The sequence below is a fragment of the Cygnus olor genome, chromosome Z (assembly GCF_009769625.2).
Source record: "Cygnus olor isolate bCygOlo1 chromosome Z, bCygOlo1.pri.v2, whole genome shotgun sequence".
In the NCBI taxonomy this organism is placed as follows: domain Eukaryota; kingdom Metazoa; phylum Chordata; class Aves; order Anseriformes; family Anatidae; genus Cygnus; species Cygnus olor.
In genome coordinates, this window is record NC_049198.1 from 9,417,341 (window position 1) to 9,429,735 (window position 12,395).

General features: G+C 61.7%; 3 protein-coding genes across 5 annotated transcripts; 1 reads left to right on the forward strand and 2 right to left on the reverse strand.

The window, feature by feature from the left end:
* Nucleotides 1-577: 577 nt before the first annotated feature.
* Nucleotides 578-3,125, reverse strand: ENHO (energy homeostasis associated). The gene is made up of 2 exons (XM_040542112.1): nucleotides 2,970-3,125; nucleotides 578-2,477 (listed from the first exon to the last, which is right to left on the reverse strand). The coding sequence occupies exon 2, from the start codon at nucleotides 2,202-2,204 to the stop codon at nucleotides 2,019-2,021; it is 186 nt and encodes a 61-aa protein (XP_040398046.1). The 5' UTR covers nucleotides 2,205-2,477; nucleotides 2,970-3,125; the 3' UTR covers nucleotides 578-2,018.
* Nucleotides 3,126-4,634: 1,509 nt separating this feature from the next.
* On the reverse strand, nucleotides 4,635-6,685 carry RPP25L (ribonuclease P/MRP subunit p25 like). Of its 3 annotated transcripts, none has more exons than XM_040540999.1 (2): nucleotides 6,613-6,685; nucleotides 4,635-5,943 (listed from the first exon to the last, which is right to left on the reverse strand). In XM_040540999.1, exon 2 carries the CDS (start codon nucleotides 5,932-5,934, stop codon nucleotides 5,377-5,379), a length of 558 nt encoding a protein of 185 aa, XP_040396933.1. In that variant the 5' UTR covers nucleotides 5,935-5,943; nucleotides 6,613-6,685; the 3' UTR covers nucleotides 4,635-5,376. The 3 variants fall into 3 exon arrangements, with proteins under 3 accessions (XP_040396933.1, XP_040396934.1, XP_040396936.1); XM_040541000.1 differs by lacking the exon at nucleotides 6,613-6,685 and adding an exon at nucleotides 6,430-6,588; XM_040541002.1 differs by lacking the exon at nucleotides 6,613-6,685 and adding an exon at nucleotides 6,268-6,397.
* Nucleotides 6,686-7,852: 1,167 nt separating this feature from the next.
* Nucleotides 7,853-10,356, forward strand: LOC121061755. The gene is made up of 3 exons (XM_040541080.1): nucleotides 7,853-8,019; nucleotides 8,141-8,201; nucleotides 8,312-10,356. The coding sequence occupies exons 1-3, from the start codon at nucleotides 7,930-7,932 to the stop codon at nucleotides 10,354-10,356; spliced, it is 2,196 nt and encodes a 731-aa protein (XP_040397014.1). The 5' UTR covers nucleotides 7,853-7,929.
* The last annotated feature ends 2,039 nt before the right edge of the window (nucleotides 10,357-12,395 follow it).

Below are 12,395 nucleotides of genomic sequence, written 5' to 3' on the forward strand. Positions count from 1 at the left end.
TCGCTCCCCGACGGCCGCGGGCACGGCCGGGCTTTGCAGAGCCCTCCCGCCGCTCCGGCGCGTTGCGGCAGAGGGATTAGCTGCTACGTGGCTGCGGTGGCAGCAGGAGCCGCGGTGGCCTCACTGCATGCTGATGAGCAGGGACAAGGCTGTCACCGCTGGAGCCTTGTGCACAGCCACCGGGAGCGGGGACCGGCGGCGCGGGGTCCGCAGCGGGTGTCCTCCGTCCCCTCGGCTGGCCCGCGTCCCCTGCCAGCGTCCTGCGCCCTGTGACTTGAGGACACAGGTTGGAAACTCCGGTGCCACCAGCACCAGGGCGGGGGCTGCTCGCTGCCGGCAGCCACGTGCCCCCAGCCCAGCCAGGCTTGTCACCCAGCATTTTAATGCCACAGAAGGGTGCAGGACGAGCCCCTCCTCGTCACAGCTGCCCAGCAAAGCCCCCGCAGCCCTGCAGGGATGTCAGCCACTGACCCCAGGACACCCACGCAGAGCTGTGGGCAGGACACGAGGCCTCCCCATGACCTCCCTGATTGTCCCCGTGCTGCAGCGGGCGCAGGGCAGAGCTCAGAGACACCTCCTGGGTCCTACGAGTGGTTTATTAGTCTAGTAAAAACACAACTGCAAAGGGACGTTAGCTACACCTGACACGGGAAAGAACCAGGGGCTTCGCCAGGCCTGGCCAAGCCTGCGTGAGGACCCCAGCTCGTGTCCCCCCGGCACAGCCCACGTCTCCAGCCCCTTATTGCAGCGGCTGTGCCAGCAGGGACCAGGCACCCCGGGGCCCCCGCTCTGGGTATTGCTCCGCTCTAGGAGCCACTCCAAAACCCACAAGCAGGACAGAGGAAGCGGCTGTCAGGCTTGGGGAGAAACCAGACCAAGCGTCCCTCGCTTTAGAGCCACCATCGCCCTGGAGAGCGGGGCCAGACTGACCTCCTGTCCCCAGGCATCAGGGCTGGAAGACCCTTCGGTGCCGTTTAGGCAGGCACTCTTAACTCTGAAATACTCCCAGCTCTCTGCGGGGGCTCGGGCAGGCAGCAGTGGGGCACGGGGAGGTGCCACTGGCATGTTGCAGCTACCCCATCGGGGCAGCACACCAGGAGGTGCCCGTCACCGTGAAGGGCGCTTGGACAGCCCCGATCCCCCCGCAAAACACCACCCCAGGCTGCTCTCACAGGGGACAGCACCAGGGATGGGGACATGTCCCCTGCCCATGGGCTGCCTGGCCCCAGCCAGCGTTTGGGCAGGTGTAGGGCGGGCAGGGACAGGCGCCCAGCGAGGAGGGCGTTTGCCTGGCAGCGTTGGTGCTAATGCTGGAGGGGGACAAACAGACAGACTGGGGACAAACAGACAGCCCGAGCAGCCCTCTGCACCCCCATGGCTCATCAAACCTTGCCAGCCGCTGGAGTGTGTGGGTGCCAGCTGCCCCCTGCCCTCCGCACCCTAGGACCGCCCCAGTAACATCCCTGTGGCTGGGTCCCCCCGTGCACGGTGCCACCCCAGGCAGCCAGCCCGCTGGTGCCGGCCCCGCCGCCTCCCCTCTCTGAGCCCCCAGCCAGCCCCGCTCAGGTCTGCGATGCCACGAGGAGCTGGTGGCCGAATCTCCACGTGCCGCTGTCCCCAGGGGAAGGGCAGAGCGTGTCCCCAAAGCCGGGCCACCAGCACCACGGAGGAGCCCGCGGGCCGGCCCCGAACATGGGGTGGGCTCGAGGGCACGGCTCCCACCACGCTTGCTGTCTGCAGGGACCAAGCATGCCCCCAGAGCACGTCCCCAGCTGCTGTGTCTCCATCCTCGCAGTCGCCACGGACATCCGCAGGGTGTCCACGCACCAGGACCACGGGGGTGAAGGGCTCTGCCCCGCGTCATGCCCCTGCAAACAGCTCAGCGTCCCCTCTGCTCCCATCCTGCCACGCCGGCACCACTGTCCCAGCGTGGACACCCTGTCCAAGTAAGCGCAGCTCCTTCAGCACCACCGGGTGCCCACGTCCCCGAGCCCCCCAGCACCGCCTGCCCGCGCGGCTCAGGGCTGCAGCAGGTACTTCTCCTCGTTCCTCGCCTCATCCGCGTCAGAGGGGGGGCCCTTCTTGGGGCACGACGGGGTCCTGCAGGCCTTGCAGAGGATGAGGAAGAGGATGAGGATGAGCAACGCGATGATGCAGTTGAAAGAAATCGCAACAACTGCTCCGGTGGAAAGAGCCGCCCCCATTGCCGCTGCCCCGTGGGGAGAAGCGGGACCCCCGGCTCGGCCCCGCGCTTGGGACGCCGGCGCAGCCTCCGCCCGGGGGCATTGGCGGGGACAGGGGGGACGGCTGCGGTGCTGGCAGCGGGACAGCCCGGGGGTCAGGCAGGCAGCAGGACCCCCGACACGGCTGGGCCTCCGGGAGCCGTGACCTCAGCTTCACCGGGGGAGGCTCAGAGCTTTCCCAAGGCTTCCTCTCCTCCGGCAGCGCGGCGGGGCCGTGTCTTCTCCCTCGGGGACCTGGAAGGGAGAAAGTCAGCGTCACCGCCAGCACCAGGGGACGGGCTGCCCGAGCCCCCCCGGGGGAGGCGGCGGCTGCCTCCTGCAAAGCCCCGGCCCCGAAGAGGCTCAGGGGGACGGAGGCTGCCATTTGGGGGGCTCCTTGCAGCCTCCACAGGCGCTCCCCGGCTGCCTCCCTCCATCCCGGGCCAGGGTCGGGGTGACGGAGCCGGAGGTGTCCCGGGGGCCTTCCCGGCCCCAAATCCCGTCCCCAGCCTCCCTCCCGGGCAGCCTCGGCCCTGCCGCCGGCCCCCGGCCGCCCTCCGTGCGCTTCTCCCTCCCGGGCCCCGCGCCCCAAAACGGGGCGAGGCCCCCCCATCCCTGAACACCGCGGAGAAGGGGGGTGCTCGCAGCCCCCGCTGCGGATCCCACAGCCGAGGAGCCCCGGGGGCACCGGGCGGCAGCAACAGGTCCCTCCGGAGCCTCCCTCCCGTCCCGGGGCCCCGGCGTTACCTGCCTCCGCTCCGCCCCGAGAACCGCCGGGACCCCGCGGGCGGCGCTGCCGGGACCGGGGTCCGGGGGTCCCGGGGGTGCCCTGGTCCGGGAGTCCCGGGGGTGCCGGGTCCGGGGGTGCCGGTGCCGGCGCGGGGCCGCCCGGAGGTGCCGCAGCCCCGCGCGCTGCCGCTGCCTCCCGCCGCCGCCGGGGGCGGCTCCCGCCGGCGCCCTGCCCTCGGCCACGCCCCCTCGGGGGCCGGCCACGCCCCCTGCCCCGCTGGCCACGCCCCCTCCCCGCCGCTATTGCGGGGTTGCACGCGCACGTGCATGCACACAGCCACGTGCACGCACCTTTGCACGGCCACACGCACGTGCATGCACCCCGGCGTGTGCAAGCACGTTTGCATACCCGGACATACATGCATATGTTTGCACACGCATGTACACGTTTGCACATGCACACCCAGGCCTGTGCACACACCTTTGCACGCAGGTGGGCATGTGCACCCGTGCATGCACACGCATACATGCACACACGCATGCGCGAACACACATGCATGTACACATATGCATGCATACACACGTTCTTGCACGCATACATGCATTCACACACATATGCTTGCACGCGCGCACACACACACACACACACACACACAGCAGCCCCGCGCACACAGGGGCCCCGTGACCGTGCTGCCAGGGGCGCAGGCACCGTGGGCAGGTTACGGGGACACCGAGTGCCGGGGATGGAGGCAGCCACAGCCTCGGGGGCAAGGCCAGGACCTCCAGGTGGAGGCCACCGGTGGGGCTGTCACCCAGCCGCGGTGGCGCCCGGTGGAGGCGGCACCCAGCGGGGCACACGCAGGGCTCTCCCCACCGCTGCCCCAGGGAGCCCCCAGCTTTCAGGGCGCGGCGCAGGTGACGCGAGGAGGGCGCAGGGGCGGAGGAGCGGACCCGCAGGTGAGCTGGGGACCCCTTCTGGCTGCCGGCAGGGGATTCAGGGGGCTGCGGCGTGCCCGGGTGGGCTGCGCTGCGGGAAGAGATGCGTGGTGCTCCCCGCCCGGCCCCACGGCTGGAAGCCTGCGCTGCTGGGGGGGGGGGGGGGAAGGGCGTAGCACCCGGAAAGGAGCCGTCCCAGCCATCGGAGGGCGACTTCCAAACTGCAAAATAAAAACGAAGTCAATTTGCTGTGCTGATTAGAAGGCTCCGAGTGTGCTGTCAGCACAAGGGAGGGTTACGCCGGCTGCTTTAGGAGCCGGCTCTACATTGGGATGGAGAGAACACAGAGGGATTTTGTGCAGTAACAGCCACAAGCACGCTGCTGGGTGCGGTGCCAGTGGTGCTCCACAAAGCAGCCGTCAGGCTCTGCGCAGGGGAAGACACAGTACAGGGAGCAGGGAGAACACGCGGGGGCTTGAGCGAGAGCTCTGCCGCTCCATCCTTCCCTGCACTCACTGGCATTTAGGCAGAGTATTTCTGCGACTGCGCTTCTAGTCAGTTTACAGAGCGAGAAGTTTCCCAGAAAACCTTCCCTTGGGTATGGAAAGTGAATGGCAAAGGGAGGAAGAAAAACTTCCTCCAGCACCAGGGTCTGCTGAGTCACAAGAGACAAAAAGCCCACAGCCACAGCCCCAACGCTTACAGGTGTCCCCCAGTGCAACGAGGAAGACATGAAGAACTACACGCTACATCAAAAGGAAACTTTATTTAAGACCAGCACAATGCATCAGAAAGGAGCAGAAAGGGGAAACGAGTGTCCTTGGGAGCTCACCATTACCGCCACCCCAGCACGTTCACCCTGGCCTAGAGGACTTCAGGCCAGTTACAACACTAGTTGACCCTTGCCACTTTGGCAGAGGTGCAACCGGCAGCTGCAGGGAAGAGGTGAGAGGAGGACAGAAAGGGACGACTTGCACGCAGTGTCCCTGCGGTCCTGCATCCAGGCCCCTGGGCCACCTGAAGGGATCGGCAGAAGACGGCCTGCCAGGCACAGCTCAAGTGGCCGACACAGCCCAGCACCGCGCCGTGCACGCACAGGAGCCGTGCAGGTGGCAGCCAGCAGTCCAAGTTGGGTCACAGCTCGCCCCCGTGCCACAGCAGAGCCGCCTCCACCTCGCAGCATCCCCGCTCAGCGAACAGCCACTCGCCTGGGCTCAACAAGACGCCAACGGTCCTCGCTCCGAGAGGTGCCTCCTGTCTTCCCGTCTCATCCCTGAACCGCAGGCTACGGAGTACAGCCTGGCAGCCTCAGACACGGAAACTCGTCGCAACACGATTTCAGGCAGCTGCAGTTACGTCCGTTTGGAACAGGAACTGCTCCTGCCCTCCCCTAACAGCTCTGCAAGGCCCTGTGCTCAGCAGCAGCTTTCCAGCTGCAGCAGCTGGCTCGTTTCCGTAATCCCCCAAACTACTCAAGCGTGTCTCTGGCTCAGGACTTCACGCCGGGCTCCCCGTGCCCTCCAGTGGCGCGAGGGTGCTTTCCTGTGTTGCCAGCTCCCCTTCCTCCACCTTGCTTCCTCTTCATCTGGGCCTGGGACTCCGCTTTAAGTGTCTCGATCCAGAAGGCATCGAAAGAACCTGGAGCCTGATAGCCAGGCTCCTGGGGATCGAGGGCATCTTTGCTGAGCAGGACGCATATGGCAGGAATGTTTCTCTTCACTGTCAAGGCATCGAGGCCTGCCTCAGGCACAATGGGTTCCCAGATCTCCTCGATCTGCTTAAAAAGCACTTTGGTGATCTGGTGGAGTTCCTTGAGCCTCCGTTTCATGATTTCCACACACGTAATGGTCTTGCTAACGGCCTTGCCTGAGCCAGTGAAAAGGATCTGCCTCACTGAGTCCAGTTCCATCTTGCCAATGGCGTAGCCCATCAGATTTCTTATTTTGCTGCCGTCCTTCACTTTCATTTCAATAATGTCAGGGGGCAGGTCAGTGAAAGGAAGAGGACAAGGTTTCTCCACAATTTTGGTCTTCTTATAGTTTTCCATTCTGCAGGTCTGAAAAGGAAAAGGGATTCGTGAATACTTCTGATTATGGCACATAAAATCGGTGTGTGCGAGCTCCCCCATCCAGGCCAGAGCAAGAAGTGCAGTGGAATCCACAGCCTTCCAGCGACCTGCACCAACTCTGTGGAGCCCGAGAACCGGAGCAGCGGCTTACTCGTGCTGATGTGGCAAAACCCGGCACCCTGCACATACGTGAGGGAAGAAACTGTAAGTTACCCAGTGCTGCAGCCTAAATTACAGGCACCGCCAGCGTGACTGGAGGCCCCTTCAAGCCACGGGCAGAGGCTCGGAGCACCTCCAAATGAACACCCGCACCTCACAAACTTCCCAAAGAACAGCTGCGCAAAGCACTTCTCATCCGAGCGATGCACAACAGACCGCGGGACCTGACGGGGCACACGCGAAACGTTACCGGTACCGCCCCGATCGCGCTGAGGCGCCGAGCTGCGCAGCCCCGCGCGCACCCGCAGCACAAACCTCCCTCGGGGGAGCCCAGGCCCCGGCGCGCTGCGGAACACAGCAGGCTCCGCGGGTGGTAGCAGACGCGAAAACACAGGGAACGGCGAGCCGGGAACACAACCGGCGGTGCTGCCCCTCAACCAGCCCCAGCCCCGCCGCCCTCAGCCCGCCCCGCTCCCGGCCCGTCCCCGCCGCCCTCACCTGCGGCCGCCGCCGCGCGCCCCTCAGCACAAAATGGCGGCGGCGCCGGGCGGGCGCAGGCGCGCGGAGGGAGGAGGCGGGGACAAGGACAGGCCCCGCCCCGCGCGGGGTGGTAACTCGTGGGGGCGGGGCCTCATGGCGAGCGGGGTGACGTCACGGCGCGCAGCAACAGGAGCGGGGCGGGGGAAGAGGCAAAGCGGGGGGGGAGACACCCGGCGGGGGTCACAAAATGGCGGGCGGCTCGTCCCGTCAGGAGAGTCGCAGAGCAGGAGTGTGACCGCCCGAACACAGGCTCAGGAATCGCTGGTGTGAGGAAAATCTCAGTGATTTTCTCAGACAGGATCTCCTGTGAGGCTATTTTATTCGCGATTGCTATGGCGGGCGTCCTGCAAGCAGGAGCGCACAGTAACAGTTCATCATCACCTTCTATTCCCTACTGCCCGACACCTGATTCCTCCCCTGTTTCCTCATTGGCTGAGTACTGCAGGTTCACAAACTTCTCAACGCCTTTCTATACCACATACGTACAGTATTATTTGACCAAATGTTAGTTTATCCTTTTTTTTTTTTTTTTTTCCTTCTTCTCTCATGACTATAGATCCTGTGATTTGTGTTTTTACTGATTTCACACTGCTCGTCTGGTTTTTCCTAGCTATCCTCCTTATTTTGGGACACCGGGACATTCCCCTTCTCTGCTTAACAAACTCCCCCCTGCTGTGCTGCTGTCATGCCTGCACAATCCCTTTTGAATATGCAAGGTTAGTGGATTTTCCACCACAAAAACACCTTCTATTGCAGAAACACAGCTTTGTTTCTCACACCGGTGTCTGTGAGCACCGAGTGGATGCGCTGAGGTCGGGAAGCAGCCCCGTGCTGCAGTGCCTGTCAGCATCTCAAACTGCAGGGCCCTTCGTGAAGTCATAGCGCCCTTTCATAAGCCAGGTGGTTGTGCTGAGAGCTCTGCCGTCACTCGGGACCAAAAGCAATAAAGAGTTCCTTCCCAGCTGTGATAGCGAATCTGCGTAGTGTGGCAGACTAAGGAGCTTGGGGTGGGGGACAGGAGAGGCTGTCGGACACAGCTGGAGCTGGGCAGTGGGCTGTGACCCTGGCCCCGAGCGCGGAGCCCGGCGGAGCCATCCTGGTCCTCCACCTCCCCACAAATGCAGCACAGGGGCACCAGCCTGCTTCAACGTGGGCTGGGGGCTGTGACCTCACAGAGGCATCACCACGTGCTGTCTGTGACCTCATGGCCGTGTCCCTATAAAGCACCGGCCACCACCCCACGTCTGCCAGTGCGGTCGTACCTGGCTGTGAGCGATGGTTGACGACAGCAGCGTTTTCCTATTCCCCGGCCTCCTGCTTCTGGTGGCCGGGCTCTCCCTGCTTGCCAAGGGCCGGCGCCAACTGGTACAGGGGACTTGAGGGTGGGGGGACATGAGGCTGGGATTCCGGGGGCAGGGGAGTGTCGGCAGTGGCCCCACGGGTCCCTCCCCAGGTTGGTCACTGTGCTGTGCTCCTGTGCCCACAGGGTGACGGTCTGTGCTGGCGCAAGTGGGGATGGCAGCTACAAGCAGCAGCACCGGAGCCTGGTGAGTCCCCTTTGGGTTGGCCTCAGGACCGAGCAGCCCATCCCGATGGGCCCGAGGTGGCCCTGGTGCCTCTGTCCCACCGCAGCTCAGACTCCCTCCCTGTTTTGCAGGCACCAAGCAGCTGTGGGGGTCAGGGCGCTGCTGCCCTGGCTGTACGGAGTGCATCGAGGCCATACAGGAGCTGCAGCAGCTGGTGCTGTCGGCACTGCCCGGGTGTGAGGCTGCTGCGCTGAGGCCTGACTTCTGGCAAGTGGCATCGAAGGACGTGGAGGAGCTGCTGGAGCGGGGCAGCCTGTCCTGCTGTGGCTACGGCATCCCCAGGAGCAAGAGCTGTCCTGGGAGCTGGAGCAACGCCTCTCTGGAGCACCATGGAGGAGCCCCCACAGAGCCAGAGCCTCCGTGCCAGCCAGCGCCCAGGAAGGAGACACATCCCGCAGACATCCCTGAAGAAGACCAACATCTGGACTCTGCCCTGAGCAAAACCAGCAGTGCAGAGGAGGCTGATGAGCTTCGTGGGAAGAGGCAGTGCCTAGAGGTTCTGACAGCCCCCAGGCCCCCCAGGCTTGGGAAGCAGGGCTCCAAGCCAGGCAGCGGAGATGAAGAGCCACCGGCTGAGGTCTCCTCCTCCATGCAGCCACCAGAAATGGGGATGATCGTGCGTGAGAGTCTCCTTCGCCCAGATGAGGGGCGACAGCAGTGGGTGGAGGTGTCCCAGCAACCTCTCGGCTTGTCCGCGGACCTCTCAGCACTTCCCAGCCCAGCCAACACAGTGTTACGAAAAGACCAGGGCTGCCAAACTGACTTCGTCATCATCCTGAGACCACTGGGGGCTGATGCTGGTAATGAGAACCAGCCCCAAACTGCTGCGCCTGTCGACATCTCAGAGCCGCAGCTGAGGCTTGAGGAGTGCAGCAAGGCCTGCATGCAGACGGCAAGCAAAGAAAACCTAGAAAGCTCCTCTGGGACAGTGCAGCAGTCAGCTGAAGAGGAGCATGAAGCACTGCCTGAAAATGCCTGTTCTGGCCCCCTGCCACCACAATGTCCCTGTGTCCCCTTCCTCAAATGCAAGCCTCTCCTCTATCCGGACCAGGTCAAGAGGAACTGGACGAAGCACGGGGCCTCCATTGTCTGCCCAGCGGCCTCTGGACCACCACGCTTCCACCCGCAGCCTGTCCATTTCCACAGGCCCGAGGCCACGTTCATGCCCAAGGAGCAGCGCGAGGCCCCGGAGCTGCAGCATCCCAGGGACCAGCTCGACCCGGAGCGCCCATCCCAGCGAGCAGTGCCCCGGGAGGAGAGCGGCTGGGCAGCCCCAAGGGCTCACACACACTACACCAGGAACGGCTGCTCTGGCCACAGGATGGACACAGCTCCCAAGGGTGAAATTGTGAGGACGCCCTTTGGGATGCCGAACGCGTGGGCAGGACAAGAGCCCACCGCAGTCTACCCAGCCCTCAGACCCGTGGTCCAAGCTACAAGCCTGAGGCCTGAGCACCGTCGGAAGCACCGCAGACACTTTGTGGGACCAGCCGCAGGAGCCCCACAAGGCCACTGGGGCAGCAGCACCGAGCAGACCGGACGCTCTGACAGCAGCTTCCACCTCCGGGCTGCGGCTGTCCCTCTGAAAGGAAACACCAGTGCGGACGTGACCACGGCGTCTGAAACAGCTGGGGCTGAGGCAGGCACCAGGGGACCTAAGTGGTGGCCTTGGAGGAAGAAGTGCCCTGGCAAGGTCGAGAGCTCCCCAGATTGTGGGGCCTGCTCCCAGGGCACCGACAGCCAAGAAAAGTGGACAGGCAGCAACCTCCCTCGGGGAAATGCACAGGCCAGGCCAGCTCCCATCTTAGCCTCCACAAGACCCCAGGAGCCCCATGGCTACTCCAGCTCATCATCTTCAGAGCACTGCAGTGCCCCTATCACCAGATACCTGTGCTCGTGTCACTTGCGCCAAACCTGTGGCACCCAGGGCACTGCAGCGGAACCGAACAGCAACAGCATCAGCTCGGTCTGGGATAGGATTTGCCGTAGGCAGCAGAAGACGTCTGTATCGCCACAGAGCTCTACATCTGAGCGCTGCTGCCATGCACTCCACAGGAGAGGCAGGGCCAGAGTCCATGGAGCTTGTGATTTTCAAAATCTCCAATATTGTAATTAAATAAACTTATTTGTGTAAATAAACTTATAGGTATGGGAGCCTTCGCGCATAGTGGGTGTTGGGATGAAGAGGGAAGGTGGGCTCAGGGATACCAGGGAAGGTGTGCTGTCCCACCAGAGGACAACTAGCTTGGACGGTGAAGGGCATAAAACAGGGCTCACCAGAGAAGAGCCTGGGGGAACAATGCTGAAGCTGGGGGTGAGGCAGATGTCTCATCTGAAGTGCATCTACACCAGTGCACGCAGCACGGGCAACAAACAGGAGGAGCTGGAAGCGACTGTGCAACAGGCTGACTACGGCCTAGTTGCCGTAACTGAAACATGGTGGGATCACTCCCACGGCTGGAGTACTGCCATGGACGGCTACAAGCTCTTCAGAAGGGATAGGCAAGTTGATGATGGCAAAGTTGAGAGCCTCTGGGTAAGGATTAAGGGACGAACAAATAAAGGGGATGTCGTTGTGGGAGTCTATTACAGACCACCCAGCCAGGATGAGAACGCCGATGAATGATTGTTTGTGGAACTAAGAGATGCCTCAAGATTAACTCCCCTTGTCGTTATGGGGGAGTTCAACTTGCCAGACGTCAGCTGGGATCACCACACGGCTGACATGAGCAAGTCCAGGAGGTTCATAAAGCACCTAGATGATAACTTCTCGGTGCAGGTGCTAAGGGAGCCAACTAGGAAAGGTGCCCTCCTAGATCTGTTGCTGGAGAACAGAGAGGGTCTTGTGGGAGATGTGGCAATTGGTGGCCATCTCGGCCATAGAGACCATGAAGTGGTTGAGTTGAAAATTTTTGGTGACAGAAGGAAAACTGCCACCAAAACTTCAGCCCTGGATATGGGGAAAGCAGACTTCAGGCTGCTCAGGGAACTAGTCAGCACGGTCGCAAGGGAAACTGCTTTTGAAGGCATTGGCGTCCACCAGTGCTGGTCAGTCTTTAAGCACTGCCTCCTAAAAGCACAAGATCAGGCAATTCCCAAATATCAGAAGTCAAGCAGGCGGGCCAGAAGGCCGGCCTGGCTGATCTTCTACTGGAGCTTAGGCGAAAAAAAGAAAATGTACGGCTGCTGGAAGGAGGGTCAGGTGACGAGGAAGGAATACAGGGACGCTGTTCGCGTTTGAAGGGAGAAAATTCGTGTGGCTAAAGCCCAACTAGAGTTGAAGCTGGCCAAGTCTGTGGGAGACAATAAAATGGTTTTTTTTAGATATGTGAAGAGAAAAAGGAGGACCAAAGAAAACATAGGTCCGCTACTTGATGGGGAAGGTCAGCTCACAGACAAGGACTTAGGTAAAGCAGAGACGTTTAACGCCTTCCTCGCCTCTGTCTTCAACACTGATGATGGGCTTCGGGACCCAGGGTGCCCTGAGCTGGAGGACCATGACAGTGGGAATGATAAACTCCCAACAGACCCTGAACGTGTGCGGGATTTGCTGCTCCACCTGGATCCATACAAGTCCATGGGTCCGGATGGAATTCATCCCAGGGTGCTTAAAGAGCTGGCTGACTTCATTGCGGGACCTCTCTCAATTATTTTTCAATGGTCTTGGGAATCTGGAGAGGTCCCAGCAGACTGGAAGCTGGCAAATGTTGAGCCAATTTTCAAGAAGGGCAAAAAAGAAGACCCTAGCAATTACAGGCCTGTCAGTCTCATGTCAGTGCCTGGTAAAATTATGGAGAAGATGATCCTTGAAGTTATTGAAGTGCACCTGGAGGACAATGCAGTCATTGGTCCCAGCCAACATGGGTTCATGAGGGGTAGGTCCTGCCTAACAAATTTGATTTCATTTTATGATAAGATCACCCATCTAGTCAATCAAGGGAAACCAGCTGATGTGATCTTTTTGGACTTCAGCAAAGCTTTTGACATAGCTTCCCATAGGATCCTACTGGACAAAATGTCCAGCATACAGCTAAACAAAAACATCATACGATGGGCGAGCAATTGGCTGACGGGCAGGGCTCAAAGGGTTGTGGTAAATGGGGCCACATCTGGCTGGCGGATGGTCGCTAGTGGGGTCCCCCAAGGCTCCATTTT